Source organism: Podarcis bocagei, assembly GCF_964188305.1.
Source record: "Podarcis bocagei genome assembly, chromosome: 4".
Taxonomy (NCBI): Eukaryota; Metazoa; Chordata; class Lepidosauria; order Squamata; family Lacertidae; genus Podarcis; species Podarcis bocagei.
In genome coordinates, this window is record NC_138128.1 from 1,841,353 (window position 1) to 1,865,407 (window position 24,055).

Here is a 24,055-nt window from a genome sequence, read left to right on the forward strand (position 1 = left end):
GTGTTATACATATCTTTATGAGTTTGAGTTTGTAATCTCTGTTAGAGTTTGTAATCTCTAGGTGAGTTGGCAAAATTGACAGAAAAACCGAGAGGCCACACTGATCAAACGTTTATTAGGAAATGGGACGTGTACAAAAAAATTCTTAAGGTTCACTGTAATAACATGATGTCTGTGGCAGCCCTTGAATGATTTCTATGGTCTGGAAGATAAGTATAAGAGAATATAATATTTATGAAACTTAACAAAAGAAAAGGGAAATAAATCGTGCGCCAGATAGATTAAGTGGTAGTTACCTGATGGGAAGCGATTATAAATTTACGAAGAATGTAATGTGATGTAACAAATATTGCCATTTTCCCCCCTCCTTTCTGGATAACCTTATTGTTTGCTACTTCTTTTTCATCTCAATAAAGCATTTAAAAATAATTTTAGAAAGATAACAAGAAGAGAGCTTTTTCTCTGTGTGTCTCCGAGAGATTTCAGACCATATCCTCTGGAACACTTTTGGGGAAGAGATTCTGCTTTGCATGTGTAAGAACATAAGAAGAAACAGCTGGATCAAGCCCATGCCCCATCTAGACCAGAGCCCTGTTCTCACCGTGGCTAGCCTGGGGGGGGGGGACCAGTGAGAAGAGCAACTTTCCCCCTCCTGGGGTTTCCAGCAACTTGGATTCAGAAGCATTCTTGCCTGGGGAGGCAGAGCGCAGCCATCATGTCTAGTAACCATCAATGGCCCTCTCCCCCTCTATGAATTTGTCTAATCCTCTTTCAAAGCCATCTTGCTTGGTGGCCATCACTTCCTCCTGTGGCAGGGAGTTCCACAGTCCAATTATGAGCTGCACGAAGGACTTTTATCTCTCCAAAATCTTCGAATGTTCAGTTTCTCTGGATTCCCACGTTATGAGAGAGGGAGAAAACCTTTTCTCTATCTGCTTTAGTAATTACGCGTTGCTGAACACTCCAAGACAAATGCAATAATCCAGAGATTAAAAAAATATATATTAAATGAAAAACATAGGCATGATGCAGCAAGCAGATTCGTAGCTTGGGGGTCCTTTGCTGTCGCTCGAGGCTCAGGTGGCTTCAGTGGCCTGGAGTGCCTTCCATCAGGTTTGGCTGCTGGCCCAGCTACTCCCCTATCTGGACAGGGATAGCCTAACTCCTGTTGCCTATGCTCTGATAACTTCAAGGTTAGATTACTGCAATGCATTATGTGTAGGGCTGCCTTTGAAGACAGTTCGGAAACTTCAGCTGGTGTAGAATTCAACGGCCAGGTTGCTCACCGGAACAAGACAGTTTGAGCATATTACATCAATCCTGCTCCGGCTGCACTGGTTCCCAATTAGTTTCTGGGCCCAACTCAAAGTGCTGGTTTTGACCTATAAAGCCTTAAACGGCTCAGGACCGCAATACCTCAAGGACCGCCTCTTTCCATATGAACCTACCGAGACCCTGAGATCATCTTCTGAGAGCCTGCTTTTTGTGCCCTCTCCTCGAGAGGTCCGGAGCGTGGCAACATAAGAACGGGGCCTTCTCTGCAGTGGCTCCCTGTCTGTGGAATGCTCTCCCCAGGGAAGTTCGCCTGCTGCCTTCATTACACACCTTTAGGCACCAGGCAAAAATGTTCCTTTTTGACCAGGCCTTGTGCTGATCTTACAGACAACCAACGCCCTTTTAAAATGTGGTTTGTTTTTTCGGGGGGGGGGGCATATTGGGTTGCTGTTTTTATTTTGATTACATACCATATTTTTCCATCTATAAGATGCCCCTCATGTATAAGACTACCCCTATTTTTGGAGCCCAAAATTAAGAAATAAATATTTTAAACATTCTGTGTATAAGACGACCCCCAATTTTAAAATTCCAATGCAGGAATCTCAACTAAAGCATCCAAGACAGATGGCCATCCAATTTTAAAATTTTGTGGAAAATATAGTCTTATATGGGACGCGGGTGGTGCTGTGGGTTAAACCACAGAGCCTAGGACTTGCCAATCAGAAGGTCGGCGGTTCGAATCCCCGCAATGGGGTGAGCTCCCGTTGCTCAGTCCCTGCTCCTGCCAACCTAGCAGTTCGAAAGCACGTCAAAGTGCAAGTAGATAAATAGGTATCGCTCTGGCGGGAAGGTAAACGGCGTTTCCATGCGCTGCTCTGGTTCGCCAGAAGCGGCTTAGTCATGCTGGCCACATGACCCAGAAGCTGTACGCCGGCTCCCTCGGCCAATAAAGCGAGATGAGCGCCGCAACCCCAGAGTCGGCCATGACTAGACCTAATGGTCAGGGGTCCCTTTACCTTTATAGTCTTATACACGGAAAAATATGGTATGTTGTGGTTTCATATTTTGATTTTGTTCTGAGAAACGCCCTGAGACCTCCGGGTATAGGGCGATATATAAATTCAACAAATAAATAAACATGATGTGCTCTGATACAAGCTCTCACATCCCGATCCAGTTGGAGGCGCTGCGCATTCACGTTGCACCCGTGTTGCATGCTCAATTCCCTTGCGCTCCAAAGTCTTGAACCAGGAATCGGGGCTCCATTGGTCAAAGTATTTTAACAGCAGCAGCCGAGGTCCCATCAAGGCACGATCTGGAGGTACCTGATGCAGCCCCCTGGCTTGAAATGGACAGCCCCAGTCGGTGCTGAGATAGGGGGCAATTTGCAGGCCTCACCTGTGCTGCCTCAGGGTCTGCGATGGAAGAAAAGTGGGGCGTAGATGCAAATAAGATCCTCAGTGTGGAGGGGGCCATTCAGGGCCCACAATCAAAGGCTTGTGCCCCATAACCCAGTCCCCCTATTTCTATAATACTCTGCTACATCTTTTACTTACCTCCCAAACTTTTGGGCAAAAATAGTGGGGTATTTAATAATAATAATAATAATAATAATAATAATAATAATAATAATAATTTATTTATACCCTGCCCATCTGGCTGGGTTTCCCTGGCCACTCTGGGCAGCTTCCAACAGGATAAAATATCAAACATTAAAAGGTTCCCTAAACAGGGCTGCCTTCAGATGTCTTCTAAAAGTCATAGAGTTGTTTATTTCCTTGACATCTGGTGGGAGGGCGTTCCACAGGACGGGTGCCACCACCGAGAAGGCCCTCTGCCTGGTTCCCTGTAACTTGGCTTCTCGCAGTGAGGGAACTGCCAGAAGGCCCTCGGAGCTGGACCTCAGTGTCCGGGTAGAACGATGGGGGTGGAGACGCTCCTTCAGGTATACTGGGCTGAGGCTGTTTGGGCTTTCAAGGTCAGCACCAACACTTTGAATTGTGCTCGGAAACATACCGGGAGCCAATGTAGGTCTTTCAAGACCGGTGTTATGTGGTCTCAGCGGCTGCTCCCAGTCACCAGTCTAGCTGCCGCATTCTGGATTAGTTGCAGTTTTCCGGGTCACCTTCAAAGGCAGCCCCACGTAGAGCGCATAGTAGTAGTCCAAGTATTTGAAGATGATTCCTGACTTGAAGTATGTTTTGTTTCCTTGCAAAAATAATGGCTCTAGCAAGTAGTTCTTTGGGCAAAGGGGAATCATGCTTTGGTTTGAGTTCTAGCCACCCCCAAATATTTCTTTTTTATTATTATTTTTAAAAAGTGATTCTGATTTGTGTTGCTACAGAAGGAAGGTATCTGAAGAAGTGTGCATGCACACGAAAGCTCATACCAAGAACTAACTTAGTTGGTCTTTAAGGTGCTACTGGAAGGAATTTTTTTATTTTGACTATGGCAGACCAACACGGCTACCTATCTGTATACAGAAGGAAGTGTCTTTTATTTGGCCTCCCTTGGTTGCCCTCTAGCGGCCATTAAAAGAAAACACACCCACACAAAGCAGCCTTGTATTACGTAGAGCCCTGGGACTGCAGTGATGGAAGGGACCCCGGGGGGTCATCTAGTCCAACCCCCTGCAATGCAGGAATCTCAACTGAAGCATCCATGACACACAGCCACCCAACCTATTCCTAAAAACCTCCAAGGAAGGAGAGCCCACACCTCCCGAGAGAGACCGCTCCACTGTCGAACGGCTCTTATCATCAAAATGTTGTTCTCGATGTTTAGCTGGAATTTCCTTTCTTGTAACTTGATGTCATGGGTTCGAGTCCTACCCTCCGGAGCAGGAGAAAACAAGCTTGCTCCCTCTTCCACGTGGCAGCCCTTGAGATATTTGAAAATGGCTCTCAGATCGCGTCTCAGCTTCCTACTTTCCAGGCTAAACATACACAGCTCCTTCAACCATTCCTCATCAGGCTTGGTTTCCAGAACCTTGATAATCTTGGTTGCTTAATTAGTTCTTCCCAGTGCTATTTAACTTTAAAAAAGTTTAGGGGTACTGTCATTTTGACTCAAGAAAATCACCACTGTATAGTTCAAATCGGGGAAAATAAATACAGTAAATGGACAAAGGCTGGGCTGGATGAATCCCAAGCCGGAATTAAGATTGCCAGAAGAAATATCAACAACCTCAGATATGGCTTTGGCCACCTCACAAGAAGAGAAGACTGCCTGGAAAAGACCCTGATGTTGGGAAAGATGGAGGGCACAAGGAGAAGGGGACAACAGAGGACGAGATGGTGGGACAGTGTTCTCGAAGCTATGAACATGAGTCTGACCAAACTGTGGGGGGCAGTGGAAGACAGGAGTTTAGTCGTGTCCGCCTCTTCGTGACCCCCTGGACCAGAGCACGCAAGGCACTCCTGTCTTCCACTGCCTCCCGCAGTTTGGTCAAACTCATGCTAGGAACTTTGAGAACACTGTCCCACCATCTCGTCCTCTGTCGTCCCCTTCTCCTTGTGCCCTCCATCTTTCCCAACATCAAGGTCTTTTCCAGGGAGTCTTCTCTTCTCATGAGATGGCCAAAGTCTTGGAGCCTCAGCTTCAGGATCTGTCCTTCCAGTGAGCACTCAGGGCTGATTTCCTTCGGAATGGAGAGGTTTGATCTTCTTGCAGTCCATGGGACTCTCAAGTGTCTCCTCCAGCACCAGAATTCAAAAGCATCGATTCTTCGGCGATCAGCCTTCTTTATGGTCCAGCTCTCACTTCCATACATCACTACTGGGAAAACCATGGCTTTAACTACCGGTATACGGACCTTTGTCAGCAAGGTGATGTCTTTGCATGCACTTAGAGGCATCTTTAAGAAGGCCAAGCCAGAGGGCATCACACCTCCTGGTATGCCGCACGGAGGACCTTAAGGTCCACAAATGACAACACTTTGGAGGTCCCAAGTTGCAAGGTGGTTAGACTGATCTCAACTAGGGCAAGGGCCTTTTCAGTACTGGCCCCAACTTGGTGGAACGCTCTGTCACAAGAGACCAGGGCCCTGCGGGACTTGACAACTTTCTGCAGGGCCTGCAAGACAGAGCTGTTCTGCCTGGCCTTTGGTTTGGACTCAGTCTGACCCTGATGTTTCCCTCCCCTTATGGTTTTAATCTATGGACTACTATTAAAATGAGGCTGCATTTTAAATTGTATTTTAACCCCTAATTTAAATTGTTTCCCCCCCCTCTTCTCCCCCCCCCATTATGTTTTTCTTGCAATTTTACTGCTGTTAGCCGCCCTGGGCCCGGCTCTGGCCGGGGAGGGCGGGGTATAAATAAAAAATTATTTTAATTATTATTATTGTTATTATTATTATTATTATTATTGTCATTATTATCATCTTCTAGAGGTTTCTAATTTGAAAGAGAAGCTTTGGCAACAAATCCCTGCAAAGGCATGCCAGTCCTTAATCACATCCAACTTGAACCTGCCAACATTCATCTCCACTGGATGTTCACAAGTTCTAGTTTGTTCTGGCACAAACAAGCTGGCATGATTCAGGGCTGAAACATTTGGGGCCACATTCCACAGGCCTGAGACCCAGAGGTTTGCTGACCTTTTGCAGAGAAAATCCTGGAGAGGGGTGCGATCTGGGGAGGGGAACAGCCAGCGGTGGAATTGCAGCTGCATCTCTGAAAAGGCCTTTTTTTAAACAAAAGATGGAGAAGGGATGCTCTTAATGGATGCAATGTCTAAATCTTTCCTCGGGGCAGGAGCAGGAGCTATTTCAAGCTCCCAGATATGTCAGGACTGTGAAAATACTGTTTGTGGGGAGAGTAAGGGATGAGGAATGGCGGGGAGGGGGGGGGTAAATATAGCCTTGCCACATTCCTGTCCAAAAATACATCTCTGGGGGAACTTTCAGAATCCATTGTCGATTCACTGGGAGACTGGCTCAGTCGGGAGGAAATCGTCCATCATGCTCTGAGCACGGAAAAAGAGATGGACTGAGCGCTAAGAAACAGGCTCCCCCCCCAAAAAAAAGGGGGAGTTGAAGGAGAGGAGAGGAGACATGGATTCTAAGGTCACCCCAGAGACATCTCAGCTGGCGGGAAAGTGTGCCAAGGGGCACTTCCCTCCTCGCCCCCACTGTCCCATTTTTAAAACAATTTAGATCTTAATGATTTTCTCCCCCCCCCCACCTCCTTTTCAGTTTTAGGCTGCCTCTTTCTGGTCCTCCCAGATAGCCTTAATTTTACGCTTCGGTGATGCTCATTTTCTAAGACTTTTAAAATTAATTATTTTTTGTCCAGTCCAGAGTTATTAGGAAGAAAAAACTCCCAAAATCATAGCTGGAGGGCGGCGGGGGTGTGTGTGTCTGTTCCTACAAACCGTTGAACGAAACCCTCTGGGTTTATGCTTTCCTACAATTTCTTTATTCTTTAATAATTAAAAAAAAAACACTACATCCCTCTGGAAAAATAGACTCAAGTCCAGAGTAACTTCATTGAGGGTTGATTTGGAATGGGTCAGCTTAATTCAGTATTAGATTTATATCCCCCCTTTTTTCCAAAGAGTTCAGTGTGCCCTACACACCTCTCCTGTTTATCCTGTGAGGCTGGGCAAGACTGAGAGACAGCCAAGGCACCCAGTGGGCTCCGGGACGGAGCGGGGATTCGAACCCAGGTCTCCCAGGTCCAGCGCTCTAAACACTGCACCACACTGGCTCACAGTGGAAGTTGATATCTGTAAAGGAGAAAATCAGTCCTTCTCTGACACCCGTAAGGCAAACAGCAGTTTTGGGGGTGCAATTCAGATCAGGAAACATGCATGGTGTGAGCGCCTGTTCTGGAAATGCTGGAAAGTGAAGAAGAAGAAGAAGAAGAAGAAGAAGAAGAAGAAGAAGAAGAAGAAGAAGAAGAAGAAGAAGAAGAAGAAGAAGAAGAAGAAGAAGAAGAAGAAGAAGATTTATTATTTGTATCCTGCCCATTTGAATGGGTAAAATGTAAAAAGAACAGACTGCAGATTTCTGATTTGGGGGCCGGTTGGAAAGTCGCTTCCAAAACTGTTACAGTGGTACCTTGGTTCTCAAACGCCTTGGCACTCAAACAACTTGGAACCTAAACACTGCAAACCCCGAAGACAGTGTTCTGGTTTGCAAACTATTTCTGGAAGCCAAACGTGCTCTGTTTTGAGTGTTGCGCTTCTGATTTGAGTACCACAATTCCCTTTTGAGTGTTACGCTGAGGTCTGCTTTTTGCTATTTATTTTGCATTTTCGTTTTTGCGGCTCTTTTTTGTTTGGTTTTAGTGACTGCGTGGTACCCAAGCGACTGATGGATGGGTTATGTGACTGCAGTACATTGTTTATTGCTTTCATTTTACAGATCAATGGTCTCGTTAGATAGCAAAACTCACGGTCAATTGCAGTTTTAGGGGTTGTTTTTAAAAGTTTGGAATGGATTAGTCCAGGCATAGGCAAACTCGGCCCTCCAGATGTTTTGGGACTACAACTCCCATCACCCCTAGCTAACAGGACCAGTGGTCAGGGTTGATGGGATGTGTAGTCCCAAAACATCTGGAGGGCTGAGTTTGCCTATGCCTGGACTAAACCATTTTGCATTACTTTCTATGGGGAAAGTGCGCCTTGGTTTTGGAATGCTTTGGTTTTGGAACAGACTTCTGGAACGGATTAAGTTTGAGAAGCAAGTTACCACTGTATTTGCAAAAAAGGAGCTACTTTTCTTAAGACCTAGTACAGTCATACCTCAGGTTACAGACGCTTTGGGGTTGTGCGATTTCGGGCTGTGCACCGTGGCGAACCTGGAAGTACCGGAATTGGTTACGTCCAGATTTTGGCACTTGTGCATGCACAGAAGCACTGAATCACGACCGGCGCATGTGCAGTGCTGCGGGTTGCAAACGTGCTTCCCGCACGGATCACGTTTGCAACCCAAGCGTCCACTGTAATCATAAGAACATAAGAAAAGCCTGCTGGATGAGTCCAATGGCCCATCTGGTCAGGCCTCCCCTGATTGCCCTCTCATCTCCCAGAAACCCACCCCTCTCTTGTCCTCAGGCTTTTCATCCCACTCCTCACCCACTTTCCAGACAGTGGAGTGCAGGAGAGATTTCTGGGGGGGCAGTGGGTGCTGCAGCAGGTGCCCCGGGGAGAAGCAAGGGTGAGAACCCAGGACCCAATAGCAACTCTTCAGCTTCTATTTTTCAATCCTTCGCAGAAATGAACTCCCAATTTCCAACAATAGCTTTTTCAGCATCCTGACTTCAGAAACCCAACCAAGTCTTCTTCTTTTCAAGGATTTTAAAAAAAATTATTATCTATCAGAGGGTTTATAGAGCAACAGCGCCAAAGCAAAGAATGTGAAAGTTCTCCCCAAACCAAACAGCACAACTCTCCCCAAACTCATACAACTCTTTAAGAAATAATTTAAGATCCTGAAAAGGTAGGTTTAAAAAAAACACACACCAAAACATTTGTCACCAAAATAACCCTCTCTTTCTCTTTTTTGCATTTCTGACCAAGCTCTTGCCTAATTTGAGATGACTCACTCCAGATCTAAATCATAAGCAGTCTGAACCCACAAGAAATGCAGAATGGGTGGGTGGCTGGGTTTTGCTGTGGTTGGGCTCCATAGGGAAAACCACACATCAGCGGCTCTCCGCTGCCCTTGGGATGCCAGCATTGCAACAAGAGTTAAAGAATGGTAGAGGTGGAAGGGGTCCTGAGAGTCATCTAGTCCACCCCCCGCCCCTGACCTGCAAGGCAGGAATTTCAGCTAAAGCATCGAACCACCTCTTCAGAACTTCCAAAGAGGGAGAGCTCGCCACCTTCTCAAGGAGACCATTCCAACTGATCTTCCCACCAGAAAGTTCTTCCTAAAGTTTAGTTGGAATTGCCTTCCTCCTCATTTGAATCTGTGGGTTCTGGTTCTACCTTCTGAAGCAGCAGAAAACAAGCTTGCTCCATCTTCCATGAGACGCCCCTTCAGATATCTGAAGTTGGCTCTCGTACCCTAGAATTGTAGTCTCGGAAGGTACTTGGAGGGACATCTAGTCCAACCCCCTGCAATGCAGGAATCCCAACTAAAGGACCCAAGGCAGATGGCCATCTTTCCCTTCTCAGTCTCCTCTTGCTCAGGCTACAACTCCCTCAACCATTCCTTCCAGACCTTTGATCATCTTGGTTGCCTTCCTGCGCACACCTTCCATCTTGTCAATGTCCTTCTTAAACTGGGGTGCCCAGAATGGGACGCATGGCTCCATTGGTTTGGGTCGTCCCCTCTGGACCCTCGGCCCCTTTACAGTGCTCCTGGCCATCCTTGAGGACCTAGACACCTTTGTTGTTTTAAAATAAATATTTATTAAAGTTTTCACAGTATTACATAATGAAAAAGAAAAAAGGGAAAATACAAAATAAAAAATAGTTAAAAATAATTCCATCTTTTCGTCACTTATCTTTCATTTACTTGTTGCCCGGACCTCCTCATACCTCCCTTTTTTGTATTCCAGTTCAATTTATTAATTCAGCAGTTCCTTTCCCTCCTTATTATCCTGATCTTTAATCTTAATATATTGTAGCATTAAACTTTTACCTATTAAAAATCCAATTTTTCCATATTCTTTTATACCATTACAGCTAGAAACCACTTAACTTCAATCAAACATCATTCTAACATTCATTAATTTTTCAGTATTTCTGTAAATAGTCTTTAAATTTCTTCCAATCTTCTTCCACTGACTCTTCTCCCTGGTCTCGGATTCTGCCAGTCATTTCTGCCAATTCCATGTAGTCCATCATTTTCATCTGCCATTCTTCCAGAGTGGGTAAGTCTTGTGTCTTCCAATACTTTGCAATAAGTATTCTTGCTGTTGTTGTAGCATACATAAAGAAAGTTCTGTCCTTCTTTAGGACCTAGACACCTTTGAAGCACCTGCTAAAAGGACTACTCAAGACCTTCAGCCACCTCTAGCCAGATACCTTCTCCAGTGTCAGGGAACGTACCTAATTTTGAGACATCTGAGCTGCCTGATCTGTGCGTGCATTTTGGGGAATCCCTAGGCTCATGGAAGGGACGTGGGTAGCACTGTGGGTTAAACCGCAGAGCCTAGGACTTGCTGATCAGAAGGTTGTGGTTCGAATCCCCGCGATGGGGTGAGCTGCCGTTGCTCGGTCCCTGCTCCTGCCAACCTAGCAGTTCGAAAGCACGTCAATGTGCAAGTAGATAAATAGGTATCGCTCTGGTGGGAAGGTATACGGTGTTTCCGTGCGCTGCTCTGGTTCGCCAGAAGCGGCTTAGTCATGCTGGCCACATGACCCGGAAGCTGTATGCCGGCTCCCTCGGCCAGTAAAGCGAGATGAGCGCCACAACCCCAGAGTCGGCCATGACTGGACCTAATGGTCAGGGGTCCCTTTACCTTTATCTAGGCTCGTGGAGCAGGAACCCCGGCCTCCTAACACGGCCCCAAACTCATCCCACAGAGCATTGTGCCCTTGTGCCGGCTCCTTCACCCCAACGGCATGGACCCTCAACCCACGGGAGACCTCCTCTCCCCTCACCCCAATGCCCAGGGGGCGAGAGGGACACCTAGAGCACGTAAAAGTCATTGTTGTTTGACAAGTCTGCGTAGTGGCGAAGGCTGAGCGCTGACGGCGGGTGCTGCTGCGACGGCTTCTCGCTCTTCTGCAACCTCCGCCCCTTGGCCTCTCCCACGGGTGTCCGGTGGCACTGCAGCCCCAGTTTGGGCTTGGCCCCGCCTCGCCCGTGGCCCCCGAGTTTGTGGTTCTCGTTGCAGTAGGCCACACAGCAGCGGCAGGCCAGGAAGGGCTTGGCGTGGTCTTTGGCCTTTGACCTGGGCAGCGGCGCCAGGTCCCTTTGGACGGGGAGGCCTTTCGGCCGGGAGCCGGGCGCTTCAGCCGGTCCTTTCAAGCGGCCCTTCTTCTTCTGGACATGGTCCAGGCTGATGTCCGAGTGGGAAGAGCAGCTCTCGTTCCAGGAGCAGCTGCCGGCTGCGTTGAGGCTCCTCAGGGGCAGCGCCAAGCGCAGGGCTTTCCAGAATTTGGAGCCGGGGCGCTTAGACCTCTCTCCCTTCCAGGCCACAAAGGCCACCGACTCCCTCAGCTGCTGGATGTTGGGGTGGGCGCGGAGAAGGGGGCGGTACTCCACCACCACCAGCTTGGTGGCGATGTTGTTCTGGCACAAGAGACCCAGCTTGAACTCCAGCATGCTGATGCTTTTCTCCAGGAGGTAGTCGGGACTCAGGACCACAATCATCTTGCGGCTCCTCTGGATGAAGTCGAAAATGGCTTCCGTGGTATCTGAGGGGGAGAGGAAAGCAGGGCAGTCAGGTCTCTGCACCTATATCAGCCTGGATAGCTCAGCTGGTTAGAGCGTGGCGCTGAGAACGCCAAGGTTTCAGGCTCTTCCTCTCTCCCCCCAATTTTTAGAAATAGCATTCATTTTAAGCAGAATCACATTTATACATTACAGCGGTACCTTGGTTCTCAGACTGAATCCGTTCCAAAACCAAAGTGTTCCAAAACCAAGGCATGCTTTCCCATAGAAAGTACAGTGGTACCTCGGGTTACAGACGCTTCAGGTTACATATGCTTCAGGTTACAGACTCCGCTAACCCAGAAATAGTACCTTGGGTTAAGAACTTTGCTTCAGGATGAGAACAGAAATTGCGCAGTGGCGGTCCGGCAGCAGCAAGAGGCCCCATTAGCTAAAGTGCTGCTTCAGGTTAAGAACAGACCCTGGGAACGAATTAAGAACGTAACCAGAGGTACCACTGTAATGCAAAACGGATTAATCTGTTCCAGACTTTTAAAAACAACCCCTAAAGCAGCAATTTACATGAATTTTACTATCTGATGAGACCACTGATCCATAAAATGAAAGCAAGAAACAATGTACTGCAGTCGCACAATCAATCAATCAATCAATCAATCAATCAGTAGCTGAACTGGGTTCCACACAGTCACAAAAACAAAACAAAAAGAGCCGCAAAAACATAAATGCAAAATAAATAGCAAAAACAGACAGATCTAAGCGTAACACTCAGACCAGAAGTGCAACACTCAAAATGGGGAAAGTTCGGCTTCCGAAAAAGGTTTGCAAACCGGAACGCTTACTTCCGGGTTTGCATTGTTTGGGTTCCAAGTTGTTTAAGTACCAAGGCGTTTGAGAAGCAAGGTACCACTGTAGTGGGATTCTCAGAGTCCCGCGACTCCCCCCCCCCTTGGCTTCCAACATTTATCTTTTTGTTTTCAACCTTACCGCATCTAATTATACTTATCCACACTTATTTAAACCCACATTTAACCTTATCAAATTATATTAAATCGACCCTGCTAGCGTCTTCAGATATTTACAGTGATCTTTAAGATACTCAGTAAATTCCCCCCCCCCCATTCCTTATTGAATTTCTTGTCATCTAGGTGTCTGATCCTCCCCATCATTTTTGCCGTTTCGGCACAGTCCATCATCTGGGTGGCTAACACCCCAGAGGACAGGATCACACTTCAAAACGACCACTTCAAAATGACCTTGACAGATTAGAGAACTGAGCCAAAACAAACAAGATGAACTTTAACAGGGAGAAATGTAAAGTATTGCACTTGGGCAAAAAAAATGAGAGGCACAAATACAAGATGGGGGACACCTGGCTTGAGAGCAGTACATGTGAAAAGGATCTAGGAGTCTTGGTTGACCACAAACTTGACATGAGCCAACAGTGTGATGCAGCAGCTAAAAAAGCCAATGCAATTCTGGGCTGCATCAATAGGAGTATAGCATCTAGATCAAGGGAAGTAATAGTGCCACTGTATTCTGCTCTGGTCAGACCTCACCTGGAGTACTGTGTCCAGTTCTGGGCACCACAGTTCAAGAAGGACACTGACAAACTGGAACGTGTCCAGAGGAGGGCAACCAAAATGGTCAAAGGCCTGGAAACGATGCCTTAGGAGGAACGGCTAAGGGAGCTGGGCATGTTTAGCCTGGAGAAGAGGAGGTTAAGGGGTGATATGATAGCCATGTTCAAATATATAAAAGGATGTCACATAGAGGAGGGAGAAAGGTTGTTTTCTGCTGCTCCAGAGAAGCGGACACGGAGCAATGGATCCAAACTACAAGAAAGAAGATTCCACCTAAACATTAGGAAGAACTTCCTGACAGTAAGAGCTGTTGGACAGTGGAATTTGCTGCCAAGGAGTGTGGTGGAGTCTCCTACTTTGGAGGTCTTTAAGCAGAGGCTTGACAACCATATGTCAGGAGTGCTCTGGTGGTGTTTCCTGCTTGGCAGGGGGTTGGACTCGATGGCCCTTGTGGTCTATTCCAACTCTATGATTCTATGATTCTATGATTCTGTCTTCTTTGGAGTTTTCTCTTCTTTCCAGCCCTGGGCAAAAAGCATTCTTGCAGCTGTCGCCAAGGTTGCAGGTTCGATTCCTGCATGGGACAGCTGTGGATTCCTGCATTGCAGGGGGTGGACTGGATGATCCTTGGGGTCCCATCCAGTTCTACAATTATATATATATATATATAGGCATTTTCTCCAGCATTTGGAGCAGTGGGTTCTAGTCAGAGAATCATTGCATACTCTTCAAGTTCCCTGATTTTCCAGGGACAGTCCTGGAATGACAGAAGCCACCCCAGTTTCTGATTTGATCCCAGAATGTTCTGATTTTCCTCCCCCCCCCCCTCCACCTCTCAGGAAACAATTAAAAGCTGTGTGTGTCTGTGTGTGTAGGTGGAAAAAGCGGAGCCCCTGTTTATACTGACAATAAAATTCCTGCACCCAGTGAAGGAAATTGTGACGCTGGCATACAAAGCCCTTCCTATAATTTTGGTGGGAAATGTCACCAGTCCACTGTAAATTCTTACATTGTATTTCAATATTTTGTTGGAAGCAGCCCAGAGTGTCTGGGGAAACCCAGCCAGATGGGCGGGGTATAAATAATAAATTATAATAAAATTATTTTATTACATTGCAATGCTTCTGAAACCAGCTATTTCTTAGGGAACATGGGAAGTGTTGCTTGACACTGTCTACTCAGAAGTAAGTCCCACTGTATTCAATGCAGCTTGCTCCCATGTAACTGGGTCAAGACCGGGCAGCCTGACACTGCAAACTTCAGCATATTTACTCAGAAGTAAGAATTCACCCTTTAGTAATGTTCCTGATCATTCTCACAGTTTCTTCATTATTATTATTATTATTATTATTATTATTATTATTATTATTATTATTATTATTATTATTTTTCCAACTCTTTTCCCTGACAAGGACTCATGGCAGGTTATCGATGAGATTGTTGCAAATGATCCCTTCCCTGACACATTTTTTACTTTACAACAATGCTGTGAGGTGGGTTGGGTGGAGAGGTTTTAACTGGATGAAGCTGACAGGTGAAGATGTTTATAGCCACATCTATGTGTGCAGGAGATCAGACACGGAAGAAGCTTCCTGATGCCCCTATTTTCATCGGAGAAATGTTTGTCTGAGAGCTGAATCTCTGGAAGGGACCCCAAGGGCAATCGCTAAAGTGAAAAGTCCCAAACCTTTCCTCCAAGGTGAGTCCCTCCATCTGCCTGATAATTTTGGTTGCCCTTTGCTGAACCTTTGCTAACTCCACAGTATCCTTTTTGAGGTGACCAGCTCTCTGGGATCCTGGCAACAGGTGAAGGCTCTTGTGGGATGTAATCCATTGATGCTGTCAAATGCAACATTCCTTATTTCCCTAGCGTGGGCACAGGCAGGGGGACATCCAGTCAGGGTAACTAAAATTGTCTATCAGAAACTTCACTCTTGTGGTTTATCACCACAACAGCTACTCACGCTGGGTTTTAGTAAGGCAAACACTCTAATTTGTCAGCGCCGAAATGATATCGAGTGTCAGAACAACTTGGCCACAATAAGGAAATTCTGCCCGTGGTATGACTATTTCCCACCTTCCCATTTTGACTCTCCAGCACCCTATCTGCATAACCGAGCAATTCTAAAATATAGACATGCTTTTACTCTCGTGAGATTGAATGTGTTGCCCTCAGCTGGACTTGAGGGACAATTCCAACAGATTCCACATGGAAAACGCTTATGGCCCTGTGGAGATGGCAGGACCAAATTGGTGGCGCATGCCCTTCTGGCTTGCACTCTTTATAATGACTTGAGGAAGGAGATTATCACCCCTCTTTTATTGTCCATTCTGGGTCGCCCAGCCACTGCCACTGTGTCCTTTCTCTTGGCAGATCAAGATGAGCAGCTGACAGCAAAGGCTGCAAGGTTTCTAGCTGGGGCAATCAGAATAAGGTCCACTATTTGACTATTGATTCAAAACCCTAAAATGTATTTTATATAATTGACTTTTTATTTCTATTCTTTGGGTATTGTTGTTTTATTGCTGTGGCCAATGGCTGACACAAATAAAAATTCATTCATTCATTGTAATTTCCTATTCTACTGGTCTGGAATATCTCCCTCTGCATGTGACCTGGGAGACGGGCATGGCTCTGGCTGACTCCATCAAAGAGCCGAGTCACACAGTCTTTTTCTCGGTCACTTTTGTCTTTCTATTGTCTTGCTCTTTTGCTGCCATGCTGCTCTCCTGTAGCCATTTTGTTGTATTAATGTAATTTTGCTGTCTGCTGGCTCTAAGCCACCAGCACATGAGATCAACTCGCAGTTTCTTTGTGTAACTATTAAGTAAAGCCTGCCTTTCAGGGATCAAATCGTGAGCTGAAATGTGAGTAAACTTTTTGTTACTTTACTCAGAAAGACTCTCATGACTTTATTCTTTTAAGAGGGATCAAAAGGGATACTGGGAAATAATCTTAACTAAGAGATTCAAATGAGTCTGCAAACTAGCTTCCAGCTATATTGAGGGGAATCTTCTCTGCTACATCACTCACTGGCGTGGGTGAAGGAAGGATAATACTTATTCAATATACCCTTTCCTACTATCCTTAACGGGGACGCGAGTGGCGCTGTGGGTTAAACCACTGTGCCTAGGACTTGCCAATCAGAAGGTCAGCGGTTCGAATCCCCATGATGGGGTGAGCTCCCGTTGCTCAGTCCCAGCTCCTGCCCACCTAGCAGTTTCAAAGCACGTCAACGTGCAAGTAGATAAATAGGTACCACTCCGTCGGGAAGGTAAATGGTGTTTCTGTGCATTGCTCTGGTTCACCAGAAGCGGCTTCATCATGCTGGCCACATGACCCGGAAGCTGTACGCCGGCTCCCTCGGCCAATAAAGTGAGATGAGCGCCGCAACCCCAGAGTCGGCCACAACTGGACCTAATGGTCAGGGGTCCCTTTACCTTTACTATCCTTAACATTCCCACACCTCTTGTTCCATGCACAGAAGATGGTAAGACTTGACCACTGGGGATGGGACAAGATCCTCCACTGCCCTCTGAGAGCAGAAGGCTATCTTGGGGGAGGGGGCAAGGACCAGCCAAGCGGCACCCAGTGCTCTGTGCTACTGGAAGAAGCGAAGATCACCCGTGTTGAAGCAATGATTCTTCAACATCAACTTTGCTGGACTGGTCATGATGTGCAGATGCCTGATGATCATCTTCTAAAGCAACTACTCTATTCCAAACTTAGAAATGGAAAGCGTAATGCTGGTGGTCACCAAAAGGGGTTTAAAGACTGTCTCAAGGCAAATCTTGAAAAATGTAGTATAAACACCAACAATTGGGAAACACTGGCCTGCAAGCGCTCCAGTTGGAGAACAGCCTTGACCAAAGGTGTCATGGGCTTTGAAGACTCTCGAACTCAGGACACAAGGGAGAAACGTGCTAAGAGGAAGGCACACTTGGCAAATCCACACTGTGATCAACTTCCGCCTGGAAACCAATGTCCCCAATGTGGAAGGGTGTGTGGATCCAGAACTGGCCTCCATAGTCACTTTGGGAAGTTTTTAATGTTTGATGTTTTATTCTGTTTAATATTCTGTTGGGAGCCACCCAGGGTGGCTGGGGAAACCCAACCAGATGGGCAGGGTATAAATAATAAATCATCATCATTATCATTATCATAATCACCTTATTAATTATTATTATTATTATTATTATTATTATTATTATTATTATTATTATTATTATTATTATTATTATTGACTCACTGTTAAAACCGTGTTCATGGAATCTTATTCAGCTACGAGTGATTGCCAAACAAGACAACCCACTGCAAGGCATCTTACTATATTTCTAGTGGGTGGCATTAGGTCTTACTCAGAGTAGACTCATTGGGATCAATGGACCTGTGTCATGCTCATTTATTTCAGTGGGCAATCTTGAAGTAAGTCTTGGCTGAAGACCACCCAATGTATCCGCTTCCTTGGGGAAGGGTTGTGAATTTTACTGCCTCATGGACACATCAGTCCCATCTGAGCCCAGGGTGGTGTGACCCAGCACAGTTCCTATTGGTTGTGACAAGACTCCTGCAAAGGAACTTCTGAGACCTGGCTAATGGCAGACCCCTCTCTTGAAGGACGAATGGGGAAAAGAAACTGGGGTTGTGGAGGAGGAAGGAGCAGACACACAGACACATGAGACATGGAGAATGAACTGAAGCACAAAAAGGAAAACTATCAAAATAAGCGTTTTATTTCAATGCAAACTGAACGCAACAAAATTAAAACAAGGTCACTTTTCAAAGCAGATGATATAAGGAAAGGGAGGTGGGGAACTGGCACTGTGTTAACAAAAATGGCAACAAAAGGAGATGAATGGATGAATTCTCAACTGCAACCCCTGATCGGCCTTTGCCAACCTTATTTTGCCCTCCAACTGCTTTGGGATATGTATGCATTGCAGCGGGTTGGACTAAATGACCACTGGGGGTTCCTTCCAACTCTGTGAGTACTATCAAAGTTCTTTATTGGGCAGAGCGGAGGGCAGGGCTTCTCTCCTCCGACAGGCCACTGTAGGGTATGGAAGAGGGCTCTGGAGGACTCTGCCCCATCTCTGCCAGCCCACTTGCTCGCCTGTGTGGAAGCCCTAGTCGCCTACAGTAAGCAGGCTAGTGCTTAACTGCAAGGGTGCCCTAGTCGCCTACGGTAAGCAGGCTAGTGCTTAACTGCAAGGGTGCCCTAGTCGCCTACGGTAAGCAGGCTAGTGCTTAACTGCAAGGGTGCCCTAGTCGCCTACGGTAAGCAGGCTAGTGCTTAACTGCAAGGGTGCCCTAGTCGCCTACGGTAAGCAGGCTAGTGCTTAACTGCAAGGGTGCTTGGAAGAGCCAATTCATTCACTAGAACACCCACATCAGAAGATGCATGGTCCAGGACTGGTGCACGTGATGGGTTTAGACTCCGTGCACCAAATTTAAATCTTTGCTCCATCAAGAAGTTTAAGACCACGTCTCCCAAAACAACAGCCCAGAGGTCAAAGGTCATTTGGGTGTTTTAGGCACAAGCTGCTCAACCTATCTTTTATCATGCACATGCTAGAAATGGTTTGGCTCTAGGATGTTCTGAGTTCACCACAGAAGCTTGCAAGCACCTGCTGTTGGCCGCAGACCCTGAGATGTGGGAGACAAAGGAATCGGGAACCCTGAGACGTCTCTCTGTGTCTCTGTGGTGAAGGCTCACACAAGGTTCTTCTTTGGCTTGCTGATGTCATCCGCCAAACATGCAACCCACGGTCGGAGCGAGTTCTCAGAGCAGTGCAAACGGGCTTTGGAATCCTAATGTCAGTTGCATTGTGGTTTCTGTGTGTGTGTGTTTGTGAGATGGAAAACTGCTTCCATCAAATCTGAGAACGAAAAGAAAATCCCACCCTGGGGGCTGTTCTCCCAGGCTCACCAGCAAGAACTCCATGTAAACCTGCCCGTTTGACTCTCCCGGCAGATTAGAGGCAGATGGCATGAGAAATAATACTGAACATGGGGGTTAAAAAAAGAGAGGTACAATTGCAAACATGGCTTTCCGTTCTAGAGAAGATGGGAGCAAAGGGAGGCTGATGGGAAATGGTGGAAGGGAAAGGAAACACACAGACTCTCCTAGGATGCAGAAAAAAGAATGGGGCTTTTGACCTGAAGGCACCCCGCCCACATCCTTGCATTGCAGGGGGTGGGACTAGATGACCCTTGGGCCCCAATTCTGCAGTTCTATGATTCTACATTGGCTGCTTCAAGGAGGGCGGGTGGGTGAGGAAATGCAGCCCGCTGCCTCCACGGGGCAAAAAACTCCCTACCTGCTCTGCATTCTGGGTTCTGGGCGGTGGGGGCTATCAAGCAACCCTGGCAGAGTTTAAAAACATCACAGTGGGTCTCTAGGCCAGGGGATCGGTTGCAAGGTAGGGAGAGTGGCCTTCAGAGGCCCTGGAGATCTCTTGCGCCAAACTGGGGGGGCGGGCAAGACCTCATTGCTCCCACATCAACCTGGAAGGATACTGACTCGCTCCAGTAGAAAAGCAATTTGGCTTTTGTGGGCTGGTGTCCGAAGGGAAACCGAGGCAGGCGAGGCAGGCTCAAGTCGGGCGCTGGAGGGGAGAGGCAGCCGGGCCCTTGGGATTTGAGAGAGGGTGCCCTCCATCCCAGAAACCCTCGCTCTCCAGCTACGCCTCTCCCCCACCCCAGCGCTGGGTGCTCAAGCTCCCCTTGTCCTCAGACATCTCCCAGAGGAGGCTGGGCAAAGTCCTGCTCCAGCCCGGAGCTCTTGGTCCGGCCGCTCTTGACGGGCATCTCCACCAGCAGTTGCTTCCAGAACCTTCCCCGAGGGTAGCTGGACTTCTCCCCCTGCCACTTGATGACGGTGAGGGCGGCCTTTGCCCGCCTGAGCTCCTTGACCTTGCTCTTCTTGATGGCCTGGTACTGGACAAGGATCACCTTGATGGACCCCCTGGCCGCCATGTTCTCCAGGCCCGCTTTCAGCTCCAGCAGAGCTTGCGTCCCCTGGAGGACATAGTTGGGGCTCAGCACCACCAGCAGACGGCGGCTCCTCTGGATGAAGCTCAATGTCTCATCCGTGACAACTGGCAGAGGGCAAGGAGGGAAGAAAACACACTGAGTGGGTTAGGGAAGGTTGGGGCAGGCAGACTGCCCTCCGGCAGCTGAGCCCAGGAACCTGTGAGTTCTCAGCTTCCTCCTTGTGAAGTTTCTAGCCCCTAAGAAAGCCCTCCAGATGTTGGGGACTGCCATCTCTGTGGCTTATGGGAGCTGCAGTTCAAAACATCTGGGTCTTCTACCGTAATTACTAAACCATCTGTAAATGCTTTCAATTTAAATTCCTTACTGCCTACCTTTACTCCTCTAATATTTTCACCGGCTCTTATATTACGCGTCAGGACTTCTAACACTAATATAAATGATAGCGGAGAAAGAGGACAGCCCTGCCTTGTTCCTTTCATAAGGTTGCATTCTTCAGTAATGGTATTATTAAGAATCAACCTCTAGCCTAGAGTAAATAGTTTCTATTTCTCTTATAAATGTCGTTCCAAAGTTCATCGCCTCTAGCACCTTCAGTATGAAGGCCCATGAGACATTATCAAAGGCTTTTTCAGCATCAATAAGCACCATAAACACAGACAAAGGAGCGTGTGCAAAATGTGAGGAGGCTGCCCGGCCAAACTCTGCTTTTCACCCCAGAGCAGGATATTAATTGGACTCCAGCTAACACCATCCCTGATAGTTGGGTCATTAGTGGTCATAACTGCCTCTTGTGGCAGCGAGTTCCACAGTTTAACTAAGAAGTCCCTCCTTTTATCTGTCCTGAATCTTCCAACATTCACCTTTCACGTGTTAGGGAGAAATAATAATAATTTATTATTTATACCCCGCCCATCTGGCGAAGAAAATCTTCAATCTTCCCACTTTCACCCGGCCATGCATATTTTTTGCAAACCTCTATCAGTCCACCTCTTCCTTGCCCGTTCTCTAAAAAGACCCAAACTTTCTTCATATTGTTGCTCTGTCCCCTTGATCATTGTTGGTTGCCCTTTCCTGAACCTCTCGGTTGCCTGACAAAACTCTGCATTTGACCCCAGTGCAGGGACGGCCGTCTGGATATTTATTTAGACTCCAGCTGCCATCAGCCCTGACCATTGGGCAATACTGCCTGGGAGCTGGAGTTCAGCAACACCAGGAGGTCCACAGGGGCCTGACACTGGGCCAATCCTACTATTCTCTGTCACTTCTGGGATAGCTCAATTGGTAGAGCACAAGGCCAGGGTCATGGGTCTGAGCCCCACATTGGGCCAAAAGATTCTTGCCTTACAGGGGGTTGGACTAGATGACCCTCGTGGTCCCTTCCAGCACTACAATTCCATGATCATATTCTATGATTATACCCCCTATTCTCTTCCCAGTGAGACAGGTACCAGAACTCCTTAACCATCTCGTAAGAGACAAGGACCTCCCAGTTACTGGGGCATCTTAGTGTCTCATTTTGGTGCTTTTAAACGTAGTCATTTCAACTTTGTCCTTTTTGATCCTGCTGTCTTTGTGCTCTGCGGAGGCTTTTAAACATTTATGGCCCTCAATTTTCTGCGTTCATTTCTATTTTAAACTGTCAACAGTTCCTCGCCATCCACCAGACACGCCTCTAGCTGAAGCTTCAGGGAACTAGCAGCGAAGATCAACTGTTGGCCTCAGATGCAAAACCTCCTTGGGATCAAAAGATGCACGCAGAACCCCCAAATTCAGTTGGGCTCAGGTGGGCATGCAGGTATCTACCAGCAATGCCCATAGAGGGCTCTCTGGGGTGCAGTGGGGACTACAGAGGATGTTCAGGGGTATGTGGGACCTGAGGTCCCCCCACAGAAATCATTTTTTTGTCCTGTGTCCCGTTCTGGGTGCCACCATCTAAGGAGGAAACTGACAAGCTGGAGAATGTGCAGAGATGTTCAGGGGTCTGGAAACCAAGCCTTGTGAGGAACGGGTGAGGGAGTTGGGTAGGTTTAGCCTGGAGAAGAGAAGACTGAAAGATTGATATGACAGCCACCTTCAAATACCTGCCCCATGGAAGAGAGAGGAAGGATCCAAACCAATGGATTCAAGTTTCAAGAAAGGAGATTCTTGCAGGAATAACCTTCTGACAGTAAGAGCTGGTTGAATGGACTTCCTCAGAAGGTGGTTGACTCTCTTTCCTTGGAGGTCGGATGGCCCTCTGTCAGGGGCTCTTTTTCTAGGATTCCTGCAATGCGGGGGGTTGGGATAGATGACCACATGGGGTCCCTTCCAGCTCTCCAATTCTTAAGCTATCGTCTATGGTCATTCTTTCCCCACACAGTAGCTATACCAGGGGTGGAGATCTGGGTCCAGCTGGTGGCCCTCCCACCCCCAGCATTGGCCAAGTTTGACAGGCGGGTGGAGCTTCGCACCTGTCAATCATCTGGCACCACAAAGCAGTCAAGTGACCTGTTTTAGCCTGGGCAGTTTGAAATCAAAGTGGGGGGACAGCGCTCTGCCAGCTCCAAAGACCAGCAAAGCATTGCGCTTTGAAAGCCCCACATCTGATGTCACCTACTGCGTAACCCATATACGTAATTTCAGCTGGTTCCTATTTTTCTATCCCTCTGACGGAAAAGTGCCGTGGCGACTGTCGCATCAATTAATATTACGCACAAAGGCGCATCCATAATTTACAGGCGTTCTCCGAAGATAGGCATTTCACGTTTAATTAAATCCCTTCTCCTCGTAAAAAAAAAATGTTTCCTCTCCAATTAGATGGCGTGCAATTGATTATGCACCAGGATCCGAAATAAACTGAGATGAGGGAGGCGATGCATTGCAGAAACGGAGGCAAAGCAAAGTAGGAATGCTAGCTATGCTCTAAGACAGCGTTCCCCAACCTTGGGCCTCCAGCTCTTTTTGGACTACAATTCCCATCATCCTTGACCACTGGTCTTGCTAGCGAGGGATGATGGGAGTTGTAGTCCAAAAACAGCTGGAGGCCCAAGGTTGGGGAACACTGCTCTAAGACATGGGTAGGCAAACTAAGGCCCAGGGTCCGGATCCGGCCCAATCGCCTTCTCAATCCAGCCCATGGATGGTTCAGGAATCAGCATGTTTTTACATGAGTAGAATGTGTCCTTTTATTTAAAATGCATCTCTGGGTTATTTGTGGGGCACAGGAATTCGTTCATTATTATTTTTTTCAAATTACAGTCTGGCCCCCCACAAGGTCTGAGGGACAGTGGACTGCTGAAAAAGTTTGCTGATCCCGCTCTGAGATCATTCTGAGGATCAGATGAAGCTGATCTGTCCAGCCCAAGATTGCCTGCACAGACTGGCAGCATCTCTCCAGAATTACAGGCAGGGTGGGGGATGATCCTTCCCTGGAGATTTTCAAGCAGAGGTTGAATGCTCGCCTCTCAGGGATTCTTCAGCTCTGATTGGACTTTAGCTCTGCGCGGGGTTGAGCTAAATGACCTCCAGGGATCCCTTCCCACTCTAAGATTCTACAAATCTTTCCCAGCCCTACCTAGAGGTGCTTTCATGGGTTAAACTTGGGACCTTCTGTGTGCAAAGGTGGCCCTCTGCCCCACTGAGCTATGGGACTTCCTCATTCTTGTGGCTTTCCGGACTCGGAAAAGATGACTAATAACTGCTTAAAATGAACGAGGGGATGAATGAATTCTTTCAATGTTCATAAACTTCCTTCCTTTCCCCCCAGTAGCTGGGCTAAGAAATCCAGTTGAAGAAACATCTGGATTGGGGAGCAAATTATGCAATGCCAAAAACTTTCCCCTTATTTGCACAAATCCCTAATGTGAAATTTAAGTCTCTTGGAGGAGATCTGGGGGGGGGGCTAAGTTTGAGACCTGTCCCCCC

General features: G+C 47.3%; 1 protein-coding gene across 6 annotated transcripts in view; it reads right to left on the reverse strand.

Annotated features, from left to right (window-relative positions):
• Nucleotides 1–10,562: 10,562 nt before the first annotated feature.
• IL1RAP (interleukin 1 receptor accessory protein) overlaps nt 10,563–24,055 on the reverse strand; it is a 95,062-nt gene continuing 81,569 nt past the window's right edge. For 3 of the 6 annotated variants that reach the window (XM_081190224.1, XM_081190225.1, XM_081190226.1), the window contains one exon: nt 10,563–11,598. In XM_081190224.1, coding sequence (XP_081046350.1) covers nt 10,868–11,598 — 731 coding nt within the window. In that variant the 3' untranslated portion in view covers nt 10,563–10,867. Of the gene's footprint in view, nt 11,599–17,868; nt 18,291–18,474; nt 20,257–24,055 lie in introns of those variants that run through there. The other 3 variants (XM_081190222.1, XM_081190223.1, XR_014007047.1) reach the window with 2 other exon arrangements.